At 47.1% G+C, this 22,855-nt stretch overlaps 1 protein-coding gene across 1 annotated transcript; it reads right to left on the bottom strand.

The window, feature by feature from the left end:
* Positions 1-7,412: 7,412 nt before the first annotated feature.
* Positions 7,413-8,911, bottom strand: LOC123103934 (1-aminocyclopropane-1-carboxylate oxidase 1). Its single transcript, XM_044525634.1, has 2 exons — positions 8,669-8,911; positions 7,413-8,561 (listed from the first exon to the last, which is right to left on the bottom strand). The coding sequence occupies exons 1-2, from the start codon at positions 8,780-8,782 to the stop codon at positions 7,716-7,718; spliced, it is 960 nt and encodes a 319-aa protein (XP_044381569.1). The 5' UTR covers positions 8,783-8,911; the 3' UTR covers positions 7,413-7,715.
* Positions 8,912-22,855: the final 13,944 nt, after the last annotated feature.

Genomic DNA, 22,855 nt, shown 5'->3' with positions numbered 1-22,855 from the left:
CCGGGTCCTCCCATGTTGCTAATGACAACGGTAAGCCATCCCATTGCACCAGCACTCGTGTTTGATGTTTGCCGAGCTTCTGGACGCCCTTCCAGTCCAGGATGCGTGTGGGCACGTGTTCCGCCTGCAGGACAGTGTTAGTCGGTGGTAGTGCAGCACTTACCGGAACTGTGGCTCCCAATGCTCGTTTCAGCAAGGAAACATGCACCACCGGATGGATCTTGCTGGTGGCTGGCAGGTTCAAACGGTATGCTGTCGCACCAATCTTGGCCTGGATCGTGAAGGGTCCATAGTACCGGAACGCAAGCTTTTGGAATGGACGCTTGGCTACCGAAGTCTGAATGAAGGGCTGGAGTTTGAGCAGCACCTTGTCTCCCACAGCGAATGAACGATCCGTGCGGTGCTTGTCCGCCTGGGCTTTCATCCTATCTTGTGCTTTCTTAAGTTGTTGCTGTAAGTGCTCCATAAGAACCTCCCGCTCTTGTAGCCAGGCTGCCAGATCCGAAACGGTGCTCTCATCCACTTGCGAGATGCCAAACTCCCTGGGCAAGTGTCCATAGATCACCTCGAATGGAGTACGTCCCAGAGCCGAGTGAAAGCAAGTATTATACCAGTATTCTGCAAGAGCTAGCCATCGCGCCCAATTCCCCGGGCATGAGTGCACCGAGCAACGCAAGTATGTTTCCAAACACTGATTCACCCGCTCTGTCTGCCCATCCGTCTGTGGGTGATATGATGAACTCATGTTCAACTCCGTGCGGCACAATCTGAACAGCTCTTGCCATACCTGACTTGTAAAGATCCGGTCCCGATCTGAAATGATCCCCAGTGGTAGTCCATGCAGTTTGTAGATCTCTTGCATGAACACTTTTGCCACATCCAGCGCTGTGAAGGGGTGGGCAAGCGGGATAAAGTGAGCATACTTCGAGAATTTGTCGACCACGACCAAGATGGTGTTGTAGCCCCCAGACTTGGGCAGTCCTTCAATGAAATCCAAGGATATCACTGCCCACGGTCACCGAGGAATGGGAAGTGGCTGTAATAGCCCAGCCGGTGAGATGCGCTCTGTTTTTGCTTGCTGACAGGTCATACACTGTTGCACAAACTGCTTGACTTGCTGTTTCAATCCTTTCCAAGCGAACAAGCACTTCACTCTGTTGTACGTTGCATGAAACCCTGAATGTCCCCCCACTGCGCTGGCATGCAATGCTCGCACGATGTGCATTTGAGTCTCTGTGTCGGCCCCAATCCACACACGCCCTTTGAACCAAAGAATGCCATTGACAAGTTTGTAGTCTGGCTCACTGTCAGGATTGACTGCCATGCGGGAGAAGGTCTTTGGTCGCTTGATCCTCGTGATAGCTGGAGCGAACTGCTTACAACCATGTTGGTTTGCACACTGACAACGCTGACAGGGATGGTTCTTCCACGTGGGTCCGACGAGACAAGGCATCTGCAGCTCGGTTCAGCATCCCAGCTTTGTACTGGATTGTGAACTACAATCCCACTAACTTAGTGAAGGCACGTTGCTGAATTGGGGTATTAAGCCGCTGGTCCGTAAGGTGCAAAAGACTCTTTTGATCCGTCCTGACGACGAATTCAGCATGCTGCAAGTACGGGCGCCAATGATCAATTGCCAGCAGCAGCGCCAGGCACTCTTTCTCATAAGCTGAGAGTCCCAAGTTCCTGGGTGCCAACGCTTTGCTCAGGTATGCAATCGGGTGAAAATCGTGCATTAGCACAGCCCCTATCCCCAGTGCGCTCGCATCCGTCTCCACCATGAATGTTTTGGTAAAATCTGGCAATGCGAGCACTGGTGCTTCCATGAGTGCTTTCTTGAGTGCACCAAACGCAGCATCTGTCGTCGGTGTCCACACGAAAACAACACCTTTGCGTAGCAAATCAGTGAGCGGTTTGCTTAGCACCCCAAAGTTTCTGACGAACTTGCGATAGTAACCGGCAAGACCCAAAAACCCTCATAATTCCTTGACTGTTTCTGGAACTGGCCATTCCTAGACTGCTTGTACTTTGCTGTCGTCAGTGGCTACCCCTTCTTGACTAATCACGTGCCCCAAGTAATGGATCTTCGGCTGTGCAAACGTGCACTTGGATCGTTTCGCGTACAATTTATGTTGATCCAGTCGGCACAGAACTTGCTCCAAAAGTTGTGCATGCTCCTCCAAGGTCACCGAATGCATTAAGATGTCATCCATGAACACCAATACACCATGTCGCAGGAGTGGGGCCAGGACCGTGTTCATCCCTCCTTGGAAAGTGGGAGGGCCCCCTGTCACTCCGTATGGAAGCACACGGAATTGGAAATGCCCTTGATGCATCTTGAACACTGTTTTGTGTTCATCTTCAGGCACGAGCCGGATTTGGTGGTACCCCGCTCGCAAATCTAGCTTGGAAAACCAACGTGATCCTGCGAGCTCATCGAGCAGCTCATCAATGACTGGCATAGGATAGCTGGACTTCACTGTAATCGTGTTCAGATGGTGAAAATCCACACAGAAACTGGTCCTCGACTTCACTCGTGTAAAGCAACACCACATGCACAATAGAGTCATTTCGTTCCATTTCTTCCAACTGGGATAGGGAAATCTGGGCTGGTTGTTGCATCTTCGGACATAGCCCTTGCAGCAACACTGTATCCCCCTCGTGCTGAAATGTCAGTGTCTTGCGCACCCAATCCACCATCATAGGTCCACAGCTCTCAAGTCAATCCATACCTATCACCATGTCATAACAGCCTAAGGATAGCACCCGCAAGTCCGTGGAGAATTCCTGTCCTTGCACCTCCCATTTGCACTGGGGAATGTAACCTGAACACGAGAGCAGTCCCCCATCTGCTATCTTGACTGACACCGGAGCCATTGCCCGAACACGATCTGGAAACTTGCCCGCAATTGCCTCACTGATAAAGCTATGCGAGCTCCCCGAGTCCACCAATATCAGCACCTCTTGTTCATCAATGTGACCCAGCAGTCGTACCGTCCTCGGTGTCATCTGCCCTGTGGTGGCCAGTTTAGATATAGACATCAGCTGCTCTTCCTCAGGTTCAGGGTTTTGCTCTTGGCACTCAGCTTCTTCTTCCTGCAACAGTTCCAGCAGTTCCTCGACAATGTGCAGTTGAACAGTGGGGGCGCATTGGTGGCCTTGCCCCCATCTCTCCCCGCACTTGAAACAAAGCCCCCGGGCTCTGCGATAGTTTCTCAGTGCTGCGACTCGATCCTCGCCACGAGCCGGTGGTTGTTCAGGCCGTCGTTCCGCCCCCCGGGCTCCATCCAACCCCCGATGATCTTCTGCTGCTGCTGGTGGCGCAGGCAACAAGGCTCTCTGGGGCGGTGGCGCCAGCACCAGACGTGGCTGGCCCCGCGCCGGCGACTGCTCCTGTCGCCGATAATCGCGTCGTGGCTGTCCTTCCAACAGCTCCTCCTGTAACAGAGACAAGGAATAGGCAGCATCGAGGTCGTTCGGACGGTGCAAAACTACACCAGATCGAACATCTGAATGCAACCCATCTAAGAACTTGGTAGTAAAATACAGTGGATCAAACCCAGGATTGTGAGCTAGCAGATTATGCGTCAACTCCTCAAACTGTGTCATGTAATCCGACACCGAACCCGTCTGTGATAACTGAGCAAATTGACGGAGTTGCGCCTGATATTGGTCGCGTCCGAATTTGCTACAGAGTGTAGCACACAGCCCTTCCCACTCTATGTTTTTCATCCCCGACTCATACAATTGCAGCCATCTAGCAGCGTTACCCGTGAAGTGCAGGGTCGCCACCCGCACCCACACATCCTTACTGACTCCATAGACATCAAAATACTTCTCGCACTTAGTTTTCCAGAATTGAGGGTTATCCCCATCGAATTGTGGAAAATCAAGCTTGGGCAAAGCCCAATGCGCGAGCGACGCGTGCTGGGTGTGATGTTGCGGCCCCTCACTCGTCGACCCACGAACCAACTCCAGATCCCCTTGTACTGGATTAGCCGAGAAGGAAGAAGGTAATGCACCCTTGACCGGAGGCGGTACCAGGGTGGTGACCACCCAGTGAACCAAGCCCCCGGAGTCGTCGATCTCGCCGTGGCCACTTGGCCCTGAGTGCTCCGACACGGCAGGCGGTGACGCCCGTGCGGTCTCTTTTCCTCGGTGGCCGCCGGATCCGCGAGAACGGGATGCAGCGCGATCCGACCCACTTGAGTTCGGAGCTCGTCGATCTGACCTTGCAGGTTCTGGACCGCCGGTCGCCAGAGCTCCAGCGACTGCTGGATCGCCTCCAGCTTGTCATCGTTGGCGGCGCGACCCTCCTTGACCGACTGGATCAACGCCACGAGTTGCTCCTCCATCGCCGCCGTCTTGAGCGCCTGCTTGGTGGTGTAGCGCGGTCGGGGGTACGCCGTCTCCAGGTCGGCTGACCTCTGATACCAACTGTAATGGGTCCGATCTAGATCTGGGGAAGGAGGAGTAGGTAGCAGGGAGGAGAAGGAGGAGGCCGGAGAAGATCAGCTTCTCGAGAGAATATTCGGTTACAATAATTCTCGATACCTTCACTTGCTAACGCACGCCTCATAATATACTTGCCCGGCACGTAGGCCAACTCACACACACGCTCTCATTCGCTGCCTGGCCCACTCGTCAACGTCTTCTTCTCCTCCTGCCCGCCTGTTTCGGCGTTTGCTGGGGCCCCAAGGTCATAGCCCTTGGTCTCGTTGGTGCCCACTGTACTGGTCATGACAGCCTTTTCCTTTTTTTTGTTGGTGATATCGCCAATGGTTTTTTTTTCCGAGTAAATCTCGCCAATGGAAAGATGATGACGGGACCAGCGCGACAGAAACAAGAAAAGAACGCGCCCTCATAAACTGGCCCATGAGCAGGGCGGGAAGCCACTTTGTTTTTTTTTCTTTTCTTTTTTCCGTTTTCAGTCTTTTTCCTTTACCTTTATTGAAATAATCTAGGATTTCAAAAAAGTTGTGAGATTTCAAAAAGATGTTTGTGAATTCAAAAAAATGTTCATGATTTGAAAAAAAGTCCTGGAAATGATCAATGCTTAAGGATACAAAAAATGTTCAGGGTTTCAAGAAAAAATGATTGTGTATTCATATAGTTATAAAAAATGTTCACGAATTTAAAAAATGCTTGAAAATGCCAAAAAGTATGTTTTTTATTCCAATAACAAATCTAGAATTCAAAAATGCTCACTGCAATTTGAAAAAATGTTCAAATTTCAAGAAATGTTCACCGATCTGAAAAAATGCTCTTGGTTTTCATAAGATGTTCATGAAATCTTCAAAGGGAAAAAGGAAAAATAAGAAAATGAAATGATAAAGGAAAAAAAGGAAAAAAGAAAAAACTGAAAGATATAACAAGAAATAAACAGGTTTGGGAAGGTTCTAGAACCTTTCCAAAACCGGACATGAGCTAGTTGCGTCGGCCCACATGTACGCAGCGGGGGAGGCGGGGGCTACGCGTGTGGTCGCTCGCTCGTCGTCTATGCGCGGAGTTGGAAAATCCGAAGACAATGTTCAAAACGAGGATGCAACTAATTAACGGTCTGTCGCAAGGGTAAACTTTAGTGTGTAAGCTGTCGCCACGTGTCGCGTATTGGGCGCTTCCTATGCATTTCTTTTTTATATACACGTTTTTGGATTTTAGAAGATTTTTTTGGCTTTTTTGGTTTTTGTCTGATTTTTCCAAGGTTTTGCAGGTATTTTTTTTAGAAAGCAATGAGTTTCCACGTGAAGCACGATGTGTGCTTCTCTAAGAAGCATAATGTGTGCTTCTCGAAAAAGAAAAAACAGAGCATGTGCTTACACGAGGATCACAGTTGTGATTACTTAAATGGAAAAACACAATTGTGCTTCCATCAGAAGGGCAGTTGTGCTTTCCCGCAAAAAGAAAAAGTGTAATATGTGTTTCCACAAGAAGAACAATAGTGCTTCCTTGAAAAGGGAAAAGCATAGTCTCTGTTTCCACGAGTAGCGTAACTATGCTTTCCAAAAAAGAAAAGCATGCGATGTGCTTCTAAAAAAAGTGAAAAAAGCACAATTGTGCTTCCAGATTCTTGCTATTTTTTTTTGTTTAGACCTACCTTCTCAGTTTCGTTATTTTGTGTTTTGTTTTTTTATTTCCGCCTTTTGGGTATTTGTCCCTTGTTTGGTTTTTAGTGAAAAAGATCATCGAAACCTATTAACATGAGATTCAGTTTCAAAGATATCGACGCGAGAAATCCGACGGTAAAAACGGTTTGTGATTTGGATGCACGGTTCAAGACACAAAACATTATGAAAAAACAAATCTATTGAAAAAACACCCAGTTGCAATAAGAGTCGCACATGCTTTGTTCACATGTCAACACTTAAAAAAGGTGGAGTGGCCTTTGCAAGCCGTGCCCCTTAATTAGTGATCTAGTCAAAACGAGGGCAGATGCTCACAACTACTATATATCGTTGATAACAATCGTTTTTATAGCGATCGCTCGACTAGTGTGGCCCATTAAAAATCAAGGTGAAATGACCGCACTGAACGGTTTTAGGAACCTTCTTGAAGGTTACCGACAAGTTTTGGGTCCTTATAGAAGTTCCTAAACCGTTGTTTTCTTTTACAGCTCTATCTACTTTTTTTCTTTTCTCTTTTTTCTTTGTTCTAATGTTTGAAATTTAGAAAAATGTGCATCCTTCTCAAAAGAATACTAGAAATTTGATATTTAAAATATTCTAGTTTATCTATCGTCTATGCTTATTGTACCTAGGTGATGATGAACATTTTGTGTCCGGACGAAATTTGTTATCCCCAACATATATGTTTGCTATTTTTATGTTCAAGTTCTATCTAAGTAAGTTTTTTTTTCTATCTAAGTAAGTTGATCACGTTGCATGGATAGCATGGATTTGTGAGGGACGGTTGCGGACATGAAGAAGCCAGGGATGACCGGTTGCTGTCCACGGAGAAATATAGAGGGGGCACATTTGTGAGTTGCCGTTGTAGATGCTCAAAGTCCGGCGAAAGGAAGCACTACAAACAGTACATCCACGCCCGTCCTATTACGCTATGCCCCGTAAAAGCAAGTAAAATGTCGGTGAGTTTAGCATTTTTGGGTACGGAAGTACGGCCCTAGGCTTTCTTAGCGCGAGAAAAGGGGTGACCACCTCTGGGAAGAGTAATAATTCCGGCACCGTTGTGCACACTGCACTACATAATGCGGTCGATCGGCAAGCCTGACGCAGAAAATATTGGCAATGTTCTCGAATAACACAAGTGGTGGCATGTCTCTTCTCGCACGCCAAAGAGGCAAGTAAAAATTCAGTTCGCCGCGATGCTGTCGTGTTGGCGTGATGCTGCCACACGCGCCAACCAGCGCAGTGGTAGAAGCTGTAGTACCCTCACACAAGGAGGCAGCGCGTAAATATTAAAATTGACAATCGATACGATGCCCGTGGGAATAAGAACAGACACAGAACAGTACAGCTCTCATGCTGGTCGGAAGCAGCACAACACAGCGAAAATGACAAACACTCCTCCTACATATCCTCCTAGCTAGGCGTAGCACACAAGCCAGCAGGCTCGTTTATTCGGCACCAAACAGCAGCCAGTGGTTTAGTACGTACGTACGTACAAACTCTGGAGCATCCTATGTGCCATCGTCCTCAACCATTGACCGAGGCCACGTTCGGAGAGCAGAGCAAGGGCGTAGTACGTAGTTGTTGGGTCTAAGCGGTGGCGATGAGGTTGGAGCTGTGGCTGTCCATGGACTTGAAGGCCTCGAACCTGGGCTCCTTGTCCTCGAACTTGTGGCGCACGTACAGCTTCATGTAGTCCTCGAACACGAACCTGGGGTACGCCCCGCCCGCCGCCTCCGCCTCCACCAGCGCCGGCGCCGGGAAGATCACCGCGTCGCCAGCCGGGTTGTAGAAGGAGGCGATGGACATCCGGTTGCCGTCGGCCTGCGCGACCACGCGGTGGACCACGCTCTTGTACCTGCCGTTGGTGATCACCTCCAGCTGGTCGCCCAGGTTGACCACGATGGAGTGGCGCGTGGGCGGCACGTCCACCCACTCGCCGCCCCTGAGCAGCTGGAGCCCGCCGACGCGGTCGTCCTGGAAGAGCAGGATGATGCCGCCGGCGTCGGTGTGGGCGCGGAGGCCCTTGACGAGGTCCGGGCGCGGGCACGGCGGGTAGCTGCTGACCTTGGTGCCGAAGGTGGGGGCGCCGTTGGAGCCCCGGAACGCGCGCGTGAGGTACCCTTTATCGAGGCCGAGGTTCTCGCAGAGCAGGTCCAGCAGCCGCTCCGCCAGCCTCTCCAGCTCCGACGCGAACTGCTTCATCACCCGCCGGTAGTCGTCGTCGAGGTCAGGTATCTCGGCGATGTTGGGCTCCGGGAGGTGGCGCACGAAGAAGGTGCTCTCCCAGTCCAGGTTCTCCGCCGCCCTGCCGCCGTCCTGCAGCGTCTTGCTCGCGAACTCGAGGAACCTCTGCTCGCGCACCCTCTTGTAGTGCCCCTTGGTCATCTTCTCCACCTCGTCCATCAGCTCCGTCGAGATGCCGTGGTCCAGGACCTGCACGCGCGCACGCACCACACAAGAGCAAAGCAAAATCAACGTACAAGTCAACAAGAACGGCACGAAACTATTCATGCAGCTCGTTCATGATCCAGCGTATTCACCTGGAAGAATCCCCAGTTCTCGCATGCGTCATGCAGCAGGTCCATGGCCGCGGGTCGCTCCTCCCCGGCCAGCAGCCCCATGTCGATGATCGGGAACGACGAAGCCGGCGCCATTTCTAGCTCTCGAACTTGTTCTGCGGCCTGCGGCGCCTGGTGCTGGAACCGATCTCGGGCAGCTCTATGGCTTCTCTGCAAGCGCTTGCTGTGCGTTTGAGTAGTCAGTGTGAGTGAAAATGCAGCAGGGCGGGTGCGAATTTATAGGCTCGCCGCCGATCAAAAGGTGCCCAAGTGTACGTATTGATGCGCGCCGTAACTGTAACCTGAGCGTATCAGTGCTGGGGATTGTTAACTGGGGTGGTTGACCGGGCGGAGACGAGGCCATGTGGGATATCCGCGTGCTGGATCGTGGATCTGTCGTGAATTATTTGGGCAATGATCCAGCGACCACGGACGTTTCGGACAATCATTCGGCCCCGCCGTATCGCCCATTGGTCACCTTGGCTCCAGCTCCCCGGCGGCGGCGCCGCTCCCTGGGGCACCCGACGGCAGTGTTAATAATCCTGCTCTTCCGTTGCACAGCGGTGGTTATCCAGAGGTAGTACGCACTACGTCGAAGCACGTGCATATCGCATTGGCATTGAAATCGTCGTGCGAAATGTTGGGTGGCGGTCGTCCGTCCCCACGGCTGGCTAACGTAGCGGCTAAGATTAATCTGAGACGAGTGAGATCGCCTAAATTAATGTCAGTCGATGGGAGGATAAGCTGGCAAGCTAGCATGCGCTAGAGTATCTATAAACCGGCCTTGGCAAACCCGCGGTCGCTCTTTCCTGTGGGTGCCTGGCGGCTGCCCCTAGCCGCCAGAGGATGCCAATCTTTCAGCGCCACCCTTCGGTGGCTCCCCTCCGCAAATGACCTCAGTGGTCGACGGTGAGGGGGGCACCGAATCCATGCGCGTGAATTATTTTTAGGCCTTTGTAGTCTGGGTGTTTTAAGTTGTTCATCGTCTTGATTTCGACGACTACGATGGCGGCCTGAATAAAGTTCTTCAGATCCTTTCCTGACGAGGCGATCGGTCCTATGATTAGGAATGAATTTAAAAACCAGTCTATTAAAGCAAGGATGATGTGGCGACGACGTTATCCTCGTGGTGGACCTGTGTCCTCGGGCTCCGCGTTTCGACGGTGTTTACTCCAGCGCCGACGCAGAGGTTGGGATGTAGTCCAGGAGCGGATGCAGATTGTGGTCCGCATCGACGACATTTGAAAGATGGTGGACCGTGTGCTGCATTCGTGGTTCGTGGATGGCAGGTATGGTTTACTCCTTCGACGTCTTAGTCGTGTGAAGGTGTCAGATATGGCGCTAGATGGCGTGACCAGGGTGTTGCCCCGGTTTGATTCGTTCAACGGTAATGGTTTCACTTTCAGTGAGCCACCTTGGAGGTCGGAAAGCTGCATATCGGCGATGAAGCCGCGTCGAGATCGGGTGAGGAGGTGATCTGTCAAATTTTCTTTGGTGGCTGCTGTGGTGGCGCCAGAGGTAGGTGACGAGCGTTGGTGTCAAGTTCAGAGGATCATTCGGTCTTGATTGTATTTTTACTTCTTGGTTGATGTTTCTTTGTGCAGAGGTGATACGTCTTCAACATATCTATAATTTTTGATTGCTCCATGCTATATTATCTACTGTTTTGGGCAATATTGGGCCTTATTATCCACTTTTATATTACTTTCGGGACTAACCTATTAACCGGAGGCCCAGCCAAGACTTGTTATTTTATGCCTATTTCAGCGTTTTGAAGAAAAGGAATATCAGACGGAGTCGAAACAGAACAAAATCAACTAGAGAAGTTATTTTTGGAACGAAAGCCACCCGATGGACTTGGACCCCACGTCAAGGAAGGAAGGAGTGTTGGAAATATGCCCTAGAGGCAATAATAAATTAGTTATTATTATATTATATTTCATTGTTCATGATAATCGTTTATTATCCATGCTAGAATTGTATTGATAGGAAACTCAGATACATGTGTGGATAAATGGACAACAACATGTCCCTAGTAAGCCTCTAGTTGACTAGCTCGTTGATCAATAGATGGTTACGGTTTCCTGACCATGGACATTGGATGTCGTTGATAACGGGATCACATCATTAGGAGAATGATGTGATGGACAAGACCCAATCCTAAGCCTAGCACAAGATCGTGTAGTTCGTATGCTAAAGCTTTTCTAATGTCAAGTATCAATTCCTTAGACCATGAGATTGTGCAACTCCCGGATACCGTAGGAGTGCCTTGGGTGTGCCAAACGTCACAACGTAACTGGGTGGCTATAAAGCTGCACTACGGGTATCTCCGAAAGTGTCTGTTGGGTTGGCACGAATCGAGACTGGGATTTGTCACTCCGTGTAACGGAGAGGTATCTCTGGGCCCACTCGGTAGGACATCATCATAATGTGCACAATGTGACCAAGGAGTTGATCACGGGATGATGTGTTACGGAACAAGTAAAGAGACTTGCCAGTAACGAGATTGAACAAGGTATCGGGATAGCGACGATCGAATCTCGGGCAAGTATCGTACCGATAGACAAAGGGAATTGTATACAGGATTGATCGAATCCTTGACATCGTGGTTCATCCGATGAGATCATCGTGGAGCATGTGGGAACCAACATGGGTATCCAGATCCCGCTGTTAGTTATTGACCGGAGAGTTGTCTCGGCCATGCTGCATGACTCCCGAGCCCGTAGGGTCTACACACTTAAGGTTCGATGACGCTAGTGTTGGGGAACGCAGTAATTTCAAAAAAATTCCTACGCACACACAAGATCATGGTGATGCATAACAACGAGAGGGGAGAGTGTTGTCTACATACCCTCGTAGACCGGAAGCGGAAGCGTTAGCACAACGCGGTTGATGTAGTCGTACGTCTTCACGGCCCGACCGATCAAGCACCGAAACTACGGCACCTCCGAGTTCTAGCACACGTTCAGCTCGATGACGATCCCCGGACTCCGATCCAGCAAAGTGTCGGGGAAGAGTTCCGTCAGCACGACGGCGTGGTGACGATCTTGATGTTCTACCATCGCAGGGCTTCACCTAAGCACCGCTACAATATTATCGAGGATTATGGTGGAGGGGGGCACCGCACACGGCTAAGAGAACGATCACCAAGATGAACTTGTGTGTCTAGAGGTGCCCCCCTGCCCCTGTATATAAAGGAGCAAGGGGGAGAGGCCGGCCGGCCCTTGGGGCGCGCCAAGGAGGGGGGAGTCCTCCTCCTAGTAGGAGTAGGACTCCCCTTTCCTAGTCCAACTAGGAAGAGAGAAGGGGGAAGGAAAGAGAGGGAGAGGGAAAGAGGGGCCGCGCCCCCCTCCCCTAGTCCAATTCGGCCTCCCCATGGGAGGGGGCGCGCCACCTCCTGGGTTGATGCCCTCTCTCTCCCCTCAGGCCCACTAAGGCCCAATACTTCCCCGGGGGGTTCCGGTAACCCTTCCGGCACTCCGATTTTCTCCAAAATCACCCGAAACACTTCCGGTGTCCGAATATAGCCGCCCAATATATCAATCTTTATGTCTCGACCATTTCGAGACTCCTCGTCATGTCCGTGATCATATCCGGGACTCCGAACAACCTTCGGTACATCAAAATATATAAACTCATAATGAAACTGTCATCGTAACGTTAAGCGTGCGGACCCTACTGGTTCGAGAACAATGTAGACATGACCGAGACACGTCTCCGATCAATAACCAATAGCGGAACCTGGATGCTCATATTGGCTCCTACATATTCTATGAAGATCTTTTATCGTTCAGAGCGCATAACAACATACGTTGTTCCCTTTGTCATCAGTATGTTACTTGCCCGAGATTTGATCGTCGGTATCTCAATACCTAGTTCAATCTCGTTACCGGCAAGTCTCTTTACTCGTTTCGTAATACATCATCTCGCAGCTAACTTATTAGTTGCAATGCTTATGTGATGTGCATTACCGAGAGGGCCTAGAGATACCTCTCCGACAATCGGAGTGACAAATCCTAATCTCGAAATACGCCAACCCAACAAGTACCTTCGGAGACACCTGTAGAGCACCTTTATAATCACCCAGTTACGTTGTGACGTTTGGTAGCACACAAAGTGTTCCTCCGGTAAACGGGAGTTGCATAATCTCATAGTCATAGGAACATGTATAAGTCATGAAGAAAGCAATAGCAACAAACTAAATGATCAAGTGCTAAGCTAACGAAATGGGTCAAGTCAATCACATCATTCTCCTAATGATGTGATCACGTTAATCAAATGACAACTCATGTCTATGGTTAGGAAACTTAACCATCTTCGATCAACGAGCTAGTCAAGTAGAGGCATACTAGTGACACTATGTTTGTCTATGTATTCACACATGTATTATGTTTCCGGTTAATACAATTCTAGCATGAATAATAAACATTTATCATGATATAAGGAAATAAACAATAACTTTATTATTGCCTCTAGGGCATATTTTCTTTAGTCTCCCACTTGCACTAGAGTCAATAATCTAGATTACACAGTAATGATTCTAACACCCATGGAGTCTTGGTGCTGATCATGTTTTGCTCGTGGAAGAGGCTTAGTCAGCGGGTCTGCAACATTCAGATCCGTATGTATCTTGCAAATTTCTATGTCTCCCACTTGGACTAAATCCCGAATGGAATTGAAGCGTCTCTTGATGTGCTTGGTTCTCTTGTGAAATCTGGATTCCTTTGCCAAGGCAATTGCACCAGTATTGTCACAAAAGATTTTCATTGGACCCGATGCACTAGGTATGACACCTAGATCGGATATGAACTCCTTCATCCAGACTCCTTCATTTGCTGCTTCCGAAGCAGCTATGTACTCTGCTTCACATGTAGATCCCGCCATGGCGCTTTGTTTTGAACTGCACCAACTGACAGCTCCTCCGTTTAGTAAAAATACGTATCCGGTTTGCGATTTAGAATCGTCCGGATCAGTGTCAAAGCTTGCATCAACGTAACCATTTACGATGAGCTCTTTGTCACCTCCATATACGAGAAACATATCCTTAGTCCTTTTTAGGTATTTTAGGATGTTCTTGACCGCTGTCCAGATCCACTCCTGGATTACTTTGGTACGTCCCTGCTAGACTTATAGCAAGGCACACATCAGATCTGGTACACAACATTGCATACATGATAGAGCCTATGGCTGAAGCATAGGGAACATCTTTCATTTTCTCTCTATCTTCTGCGGTGGTCGGACATTGAGTCTTACTCAACTTCACACCTTGTAACACAGGCAAGAACCCTTTCTTTGCTTGATCCATTTTGAACCTTTTCAAAACCTTGTCAAGGTATGTGCTTTGTGAAAGTCCAATTAAGCGTCTTGATCTATCTTTATAGATCTTAATGCCCAATATGTAAGCAGCTTCACCGAGGTCTTTCATTGAAAAACTCTTATTCAAGTATCCCTTTATGCTATCCAGAAATTCTATATTATTTCCAATCAATAATATGTCATCCACATATAATATCAGAAATGCTACAGAGCTCCCACTCACTTTCTTGTAAATACAGGCTTCTCCAAAAGTCTGTACAAAACCAAATGCTTTGATCACACTATCAAAGCGTTTATTCCAACTCCGAGAGGCTTGCACCAGTCCATAAATGGATCGCTGGAGCTTGCACACTTTGTTAGCTCCCTTTGAATCGACAAAACCTTCTGGTTGCATCATATACAACTCTTCTTCCAGAAATCCATCCAGGAATGCAGTTTTGACATCCATTTGCCAAATTTCGTAATCATAAAATGAGGCAATTGCTAACATGATTCAGACAGACTTAAGCATCGCTACAGGTGAGAAGGTCTCATCGTAGTCAATCCCTTGAACTTATCGAAAACCTTTTGCAACAAGTCGAGCTTTATAGACAGTAACATTACCGTCAGCGTCAGTCTTCTTCTTGAAGATCCATTTATTCTCAATTGCTTGCCGATCAACGGGCAAGTCAACCAAATCCACACTTTGTTCTCATACATGGATCCCATCTCAGATTTCATGGCTTCTAGCCATTTTGCGGAATCTGGGCTCACCATCGCTTCTTCATAGTTCGTAGGTTCATCATGATCTAGTAGCATGACTTCCAGAACAGGATTACCGTACCACTATGGTGCGGATCTTACTCTGGTTGATCTACGAGGTTCGGTAGTAACTTGATCTGAAGTTTCATGATCATTATCATTAGCTTCCTCACTAATTGGTTCATCATGATCATATCCGGGACTCCGAACAACCTTCGGTACATCAAAATATATAAACTCATAATGAAACTGTCATCGTAATGTTAATCGTGCGGACCCTACGGGTTCGAGAACAATGTAGACATGACCAAGACACGTCTCCGGTCAATAACCAATAGCGGAACCTGGATGCTCATATGGGCTCCTACATATTCTACGAAGATCTTTTATCGGTCAGACCGCATAACAACATACGTTGTTCCCTTTGTCATCAGTATGTTACTTGCCCGAGATTTGATCGCCGGTATCTCAATACCTAGTTCAATCTTGTTACCGGCAAGTCTCTTTACTCGTTCCGTAATACATCATCTCGCAGCTAACTTATTAGTTGCAATGCTTGTAAGGCTTATGTGATGTGCATTACCGAGAGGGCCCAAAGATACCTCTCCGACAATCGGAGTGACAAATCCTAATCTCGAAATACGCCAACCCAACAAGTACCTTCGGAGACACCTGTAAGCACCTTTATAATCACCCAGTTATGTTGTGACGTTTGGTAGCACACAAAGTGTTCCTCTGGTAAACGGGAGTTGCATAATCTCATAGTCATAGGAACATGTATAAGTCATGAAGAAAGCAATAGCAACAAACTAAACGTCAAGTGCTAAGCTAACGAAATGGGTCAAGTCAATCACATCATTCTCCTAATGATGTGATCCCGTTAATCAAATGACAACTCATGTCTATGGTTAGGAATCTTAACCATCTTCGATCAACGAGCTAGTAAAGTAGAGGCATACTAGTGACACTATGTTTGTCTATGTATTCACACATGTATTATGTTTCCGGTTAATACAATTCTAGCATGAATAATAAACATTTATCATGATATAAGGAAATAAATAATAACTTTATTATTGCCTCTAGGGCATATTTCCTTCAGCTAGGGTTATAGGGAATAGATGTACGTGGTTACCGAATGTTGTTCGGAGTCCCGGATGAGATCCCGGACGTCACGAGGAGTTCCGGAATGGTCCGGAGGTAAAGATTTATATATGGGAAGTCATCATACGGTCACCGGAATAATTCGGGGGGTTGCCGGTATTGTATCGGGACCACCGAAGGGGTTCCGGGGGTCCACCGAGAGGGTCCACCTGCCCCGGAGGGCCCTATGGGCTGTGTGTGGAGAGGGACCAGCCCATTAGTGGGCTGGACGCCTCCCCCCCTAGGGCCCATGCGCCTAGGGTTTGGGGGAACCATAAAGGGGGGCGCCCCCCTTGCCTTGGGGGGCAAGGCAACCCCCCTGGCCGCCGCCCCAGATTGGATCTGAGGGGGCCCCCCCTCTCCCTTGCCCCTATATATATGTGGGGGGTGGGAGGGCAGCCACACCCAAGTTCTGGCGCAGCCCTCCCCTCCTCCCAAGTCCTCCTCTTCTCCCGCGGTGCTTGGCGAAGCCCTGCAGGATTGCCACGCTCCTCCTTCACCACCACGCCATTGTGCTGCTGCTAGATGGAGTCTTCCCCAACCTCTCCTTCTCCCCTTGCTGGATCAAGGCGTGGGAGACGTCACCGGGTTGCACGTGTGTTGAACGCGGAATCACCGTTGTTCGGCGCTTAGGTCGGAATCAACCGCGATCTGAATCGCTGCGAGTACGACTCCTTCATCCGCGTTCTTGCAACGCTTCCGCTTAGCGATCTACATGGGTATGTAGATGCACTCCCCTTCCCCTCGTTGCTAGATTACTCCATAGATTGATCTTGGTGATGCGTAGAAAATTTTAAATTTCTGCTACGATCCCCAATAGTGGCATCATGAGCTAGGTCTATGCGTAGTTTCTATGCACGAGTAGAACACAAGTTGTTGTGGGCGTCGATTTTGTCAATTTACTTGCCGTTACTAGTCTTATATTGATTCGGCGGCATCGTGGGATGAAGCGGCCCAGACCGACCTTACACGTACTCTTACATGAGACAGGTTCCACCGACTGACATGCACTAGTTGCATAAGGTGGCTAGCGGGTGTCTATCTCTCCCACTTTAGTCGGATCGAATTTGATGAAAAGGGTCCTTATGAAGGGTAAATAGAAATTGGCATATCACGTTGTGGTTTTGGCGTAGGTAAGAAACGTTCTTGCTAGAAACCTATTGCAGCCACGTAAAAACTTGCAACAACAATTAGAGGACGTCTAACTTGTTTTTGCAGCATGTGTCGTGTGATGTGATACGGCCAAAAGGATGTGATGAATGATATATGTGATGTATGAGATTGATCATGTTCTTGTAATAGGAATCACGACTTGCATGTCGATGAGTATGACAACCGGCAGGAGCCATAGGAGTTGTCTTTATTTATGACCTACGTGTCAACATAAACATCATGTAATTACTTTACTTTATTGCTAAAGCGTTAGCCATAGTAGTAGAAGTAATAGATGACGAGACAACTTCAAGAAGACACGATGATGGAGATCATGGTGGCATGCCAGTGACAACAATGATCATGGAGCCCCGAAGATGGAGATCAAAAGGAGCAAATGATATTGGCCATATCATGTCACTATTTGATTGCATGTGATGTTTATCATGTTTTACATCTTATTTGCTTAGAACAACGGTAGCTTAAATAAGATGATCCCTCGTAATAATTTCAAGAAAGTGTTCCCCCTAACTATGAACCATTGCGATGGTTCGTTGTTTTGAAGCACCACGTGATGATCGGGTGTGATAGATTCTAACGTTCGAATACAACGGGTGTAAGCTAGATTTACACACGCAATACACTTAGGTTGACTTGACGAGCCTAGCATATACAGACATGGCCTCGGAACACGGAAGACCGAAAGGTCGAGCATGAGTCGTATAGAAGATACGATCAACATGAAGATGTTCACCGATGTTGACTAGTCCGTCTCACATGATGATCGGACATGGCCTAGTTGACTCGGATCATGTTTCACTTAGATGACTAGAGGGATGTCTATCTGAGTGGGAGTTCATTAAATAATTTGATTAGATGAACTTAATTATCATGAACATAGTCTAAATTATCTTTGCAAATATGTTTTAGATAAATAGCTCACGTTGTAGCTCCCTGTTTCAATACGTTCCTAGAGAAAGACCAAGTTGAAAGATATTGTAAGCAATGATGCGAACTGGGTCCGTAGTCCGAGGAGTGTCCTCACTTCTACACAGAAGGCTTACGTCTTTGATGCACCGCTCGATGTGCAAACCCCTACAACATCGTCTGTGGATGTTGTGAACACCTGACAGACACATCCTGATGACTACTTGATAGTTTAGTGCACCATACTTTACGGCTTAGAATCGGGATTCCAATGACGTTTTGAACGCCATAAGACATATGAGATGTTCCAAGAGCTGAAATTGGGATTTCAGGCTCATGCCTGTGTTGACAGGTATGAGACCTCTGACAAATTCTTTTGCCAACAAGATGGAGGAGAATAGCTTAGCTAGTGAGCATGTGCTCAGAATGTCTGAGTGCTACAATCACTTAAATCAAGTGGGAGTTAAACTTCCAGATAAGATAGTGATTGATAGTGTTCTCTAGCCACTATCACTAAGCTACTAGATCTTCATGATGAACTATGACATGCAAGGGATGGAGTTGATCCCGGAGCTGTTCGCGGTGCTTAAGACCGCAAAAGGTAGAAATCAAGAAGGAGCATCAAGTGTTGATGGCTTAACAAGACCACTAGTTTCAAGAAGGGTAAGGGCTAGAAGGGAAACTTCATGGATGGCAAACCAGTTGCCGCTCCAGTGAAGGAACCCAAGGTTGAACCCAAACCCGAGACTAAGTGCTTCTATTGTAAGGGGAACGGTCACCGGTAGCGGAATTATCCCAAATGCATGGTAGATAAGAAGGCTGGCAACTTCAACAAAGTATATACGTGTAATTAATGTGTACCTCACTAGTACTCCTGGTAGCACCTAGGTATTGGATACCGGTTCAGTTGCTATTATTGGTGACTTGAAGCAAAAGCTACGGACTAAACGGAGCCTGGCTAGGGGCGAGGTGACGATGTGTGTTGGAAGTGTTTCCAAAGTTGATGAGATCACCATCGCACGCTCCATCTGCCTTCGGGATTAGTATTGAACCTAGATAAATGTTATCAGGTGTCTACGTTGAGCATGAATATGATTAGATCATGTTCATTGCAATATGGTTATTCATTTAAGTTAGAGAATAATGGTTATTTTGTTTACATGAATAATACCTTTCATGGTCATGCACCCTATGTGAATGGTTCATTGAATCTCGGTCATGGTAATACACATGTTCATGCTAAAAGATGTAGAGTTAATAATGATAGTACCATTTTCTTGTGGCACTGCCGCTTAGGTCATATTGGCGTAAGATGCATGAAGAAACTCCATGTTGATGGATGTTTGGAGTCACTTGATTTTGAATCGCTTGACACATGCGAGCCATGCCTCATGGGCAGGATGACTAAGACCCCGTTTTCAGGTAAAATAAAACAGGCAAGTGACTTGTTGGAAATCATACATGCTGATGCGTGTGATCCAATGAGAATTGAAGCGTGCGGTGGATATCGCTATTTTCTCATCTTCACTGAAGATTTGAGTAGATATAGGCATATTTACTTAATGAAGCACAAGTCTGAAACATTTGAAAAGTTCAAGTGATTTCAGAGTGAAGTTAAGAACCATCATAACAAGAAGATCAAATTCCTACGATCTGATCGATGAGAATTTCTGAGTTATGAGTTTGGCAATCACTTAAGACATTGTGGAATTGTTTCACAGTTGAAGCCACCTGGAACACCATAGGGTAATGGTGTGTACGGACGTCGTAATTGAACCTTATGAGATATGGTGCGATCTATGATGTCTCTTACCGATCTACCGTTTTCATTTTGAGGATATGCGTTAGAGACAGCTGCATTCACTTTAGATAGGACACCATCTAAGTCCGTTGAGACGACGTCGTATGAATATGGTTTGGCAAGAAACCAAAGTTGTCGTTTCTTAATGTTTGGGGCTGCGATGCTTAAGGCTTCAGCCGGAGAAGCTCGAACCCAAAAGTGGACAAACACATCTTCCTAGGATACCCAAAGGTGACAGTTGGGTATACCTTCTATCTCAGATCCGAGGGCAAATTGTTTGTCGTAACAACGGGTTCTTTCTCGAGAAGGAGTTTCTCTCGAAAGAATTGAGTGGGAGGAAGATATAACTTGATGAGGTTGTCGAACCTTTACTTCAACCAGAGAGTGATGCAACACAGAAAGATGTTTTCTGTGGCGTCTACGTCTATTGAATAGGAAGTTAATGATAGTGATCATGAAGCTTCGGATCAAGTTGCTACCGAACCTCGTAGGTCGACAAGGATATGTACTACTCCTGAGTGGTACGGTAATCCCGTCTTAGATATCATGTTGTTAGACAACAATGAACCTACGAGCTATGGAGAAGCGATGGTGGGCCCGTATTCTGACAAATGGTTAGAAGCCATGACATCCGAGATAGGATCCATGTATTAGAATAAAGTATGGACTTTGGTGGACTTGCCCGATGATCAGCAAGCCATTGAGATAAATGGATCTTTAAGAAGAAGACGGACGTGGGCGGTAATGTTACCGTCTATGGAGCTCGACTTATGGGAAAGAGTCTTTTCACAAGTTCAAGGAGTTGACTACGATGAAAATTTCTCACCCGTAGCGATGCTTAAGTCCGTCGGAATCATGTTAGCATTAGCTGTATTTTTCGATTATGAAATCTGACAGATGGATGTCAAAAACAAGTTTTCTTACTAGTTTTCGTAAGAAAGAGTTGTATGTGATACAATCAAAGTTTTGTCGATCCTAAGGATGCTAAAAGGTATGCTAGCTCCAGAGATCCGTCTATGGACTAGAGCAAGCATCTTGGAGTCAGAATATATGCTTTGATAGAGTGATCAAAGCTTTTAGGTTTATACAATGTTTGCTAGAAACTTGTATTTACAAGAAAGTGAGTGGGAGCACTACAACATTTCTGATAAGTATATGTGGATGACATATTGTTGATTCGAAATAATGTAGAAATTCTGGAAAGCATAAACGGTTTTTTGAAGAGTGATTTTCAAAGGAAGACCTGGATAAAGCTGCTTACATATTGGGCATCAACATCTATAGAGATAGATCAAAACGCCTGATGATACTTTCAAAGAATGCACACCTTGACATGTTTTGAAGGAGTTCAAAATAGATCAGTCAAAGAAGGGGTTCTTACCTGAGTTGTAAGGTGTGAAGTTGAGTAAGACTCGAAGCTTGACCACGACAGGAGAAAGAGGAAGGACGAAGGTCGTCCCCTATGCTTTTTTCATAGGCTCTATACGGTATGCCATGCTAAGTACCGCACCAGATGTGTACCTTACCACATGTCTGGCAAGGGGGTACAAAGGTGATCTAGGAGTGGATCACCAGATAGCGGTCAAAATTATCCTTAGAGGAATAAGGAAATGTTTCTCGGTTATGGAGGTGATAAAGAGTTCGACGTAAAAAGTTACGTCGATGCAAGCTTAACACCTATCCGGATAGCTCTGAGTAGAGATACCGGATACGTATAATGGAGCAACAATTTGGAATAGCTCCAAGTGGAACGTGGTAGCAGCATCTACAATATGACATATAGTTTTGCGAAATACATAGGGATGTGAATATTGCACACCCGTTGACTACAACCTCTCTCACAAACATAACATGATCAAACCCAGAACTCATTGAGTGTTAATTGCATAGTGATGTGAACTAGATTATTGAGTCTAGTAAACTCTTTGGATGTTGGTCACATGGCGATGTGACCTGTGAGTGTTAATCACATGGCGATGTGAACTAGATTATTGACTCTAGTGCAAGTGGGAGACTGTTGGAAATATGCCCTAGAGGCAATAATAAATTATTTATTATTATATTATATTTCATTCCTCATGATAATCATTTATTATCCATGCTAGAATTGTATTGATAGGAAACTCAGATACATGTGTGGATACATAGACAACACCATGTCCCTAGTAAGCCTCTAGTTGACTAGCTCGTTGATCAATAGATGGTTACGGTTTCCTGACCATGGACATTGGATGTCGTTGATAACGGGATCACATCATTAGGAGAATGATGTGATGGACAAGACCCAATCCTAAGCCTAGCACAAGATCGTGTAGTTCGTATGTTAAAGCTTTTCTAGTGTCAAGTATCATTTCCTTAGACCATGAGATTGTGCAACTCTCGGATACCGTAGGAGTGCTTTGTGTGTGCCAAACGTCACAATGTAACTGGGTGGCTATAAAGGTGCACTACGGGTATCTCCGAAAGTGTCTATTGGGTTGGCGCAAATCGACACTGGGATTTGTCACTCCGTGTAACGAAGAGGTATCTCTGGGCCCACTCGGTAGGACATCGTCATAATGTGCACAATGTGACCAAGGAGTTGATCACGGGATGATGTGTTACGGAACGAGTAAAGAGACTTGCCGGTAATGAGATTGAACAAGGTATCGGGATACCGACGATCGAATCTCGGGCAAGTATCGTACCGATAGACAAAGGGAATTGTATACGGAATTGATTGAATCCTTGACATCGTGGTTCATCCGATGAGATCATCGTGGAGCATGTGGGAACCAACATGGGTATCTAGATCCCGCTGTTGGTTATTGACCAGAGAGTTGTCTCGGCCATGTCTGCATGACTCCCGAGCCCGTAGGGTCTACACACTTAAGGTTCGATGACGCTAGGGTTATAGGGAATAGATGTACGTGGTTACCGAATGTTGTTCGGAGTCCCGGATGAGATCCCGGACGTCACAAGGAGTTCCAGAATGGTCCGGAGGTAATGATTTATATATGGGAAGTCATCATACGGTCACCGGAATAATTCAGGGGGTTGCCGATATTGTACCGGGACCACCGAAGGGGTTCCGGGGGTCCACCGGGAGG

The sequence above is a fragment of the Triticum aestivum genome, chromosome 5A, assembly GCF_018294505.1.
Source record: "Triticum aestivum cultivar Chinese Spring chromosome 5A, IWGSC CS RefSeq v2.1, whole genome shotgun sequence".
NCBI classification, from domain to species: Eukaryota; Viridiplantae; Streptophyta; class Magnoliopsida; order Poales; family Poaceae; genus Triticum; species Triticum aestivum.
Note: the sequence above shows the minus strand (reverse complement) of the source record. Positions and strands in the feature narration are given on the sequence as shown.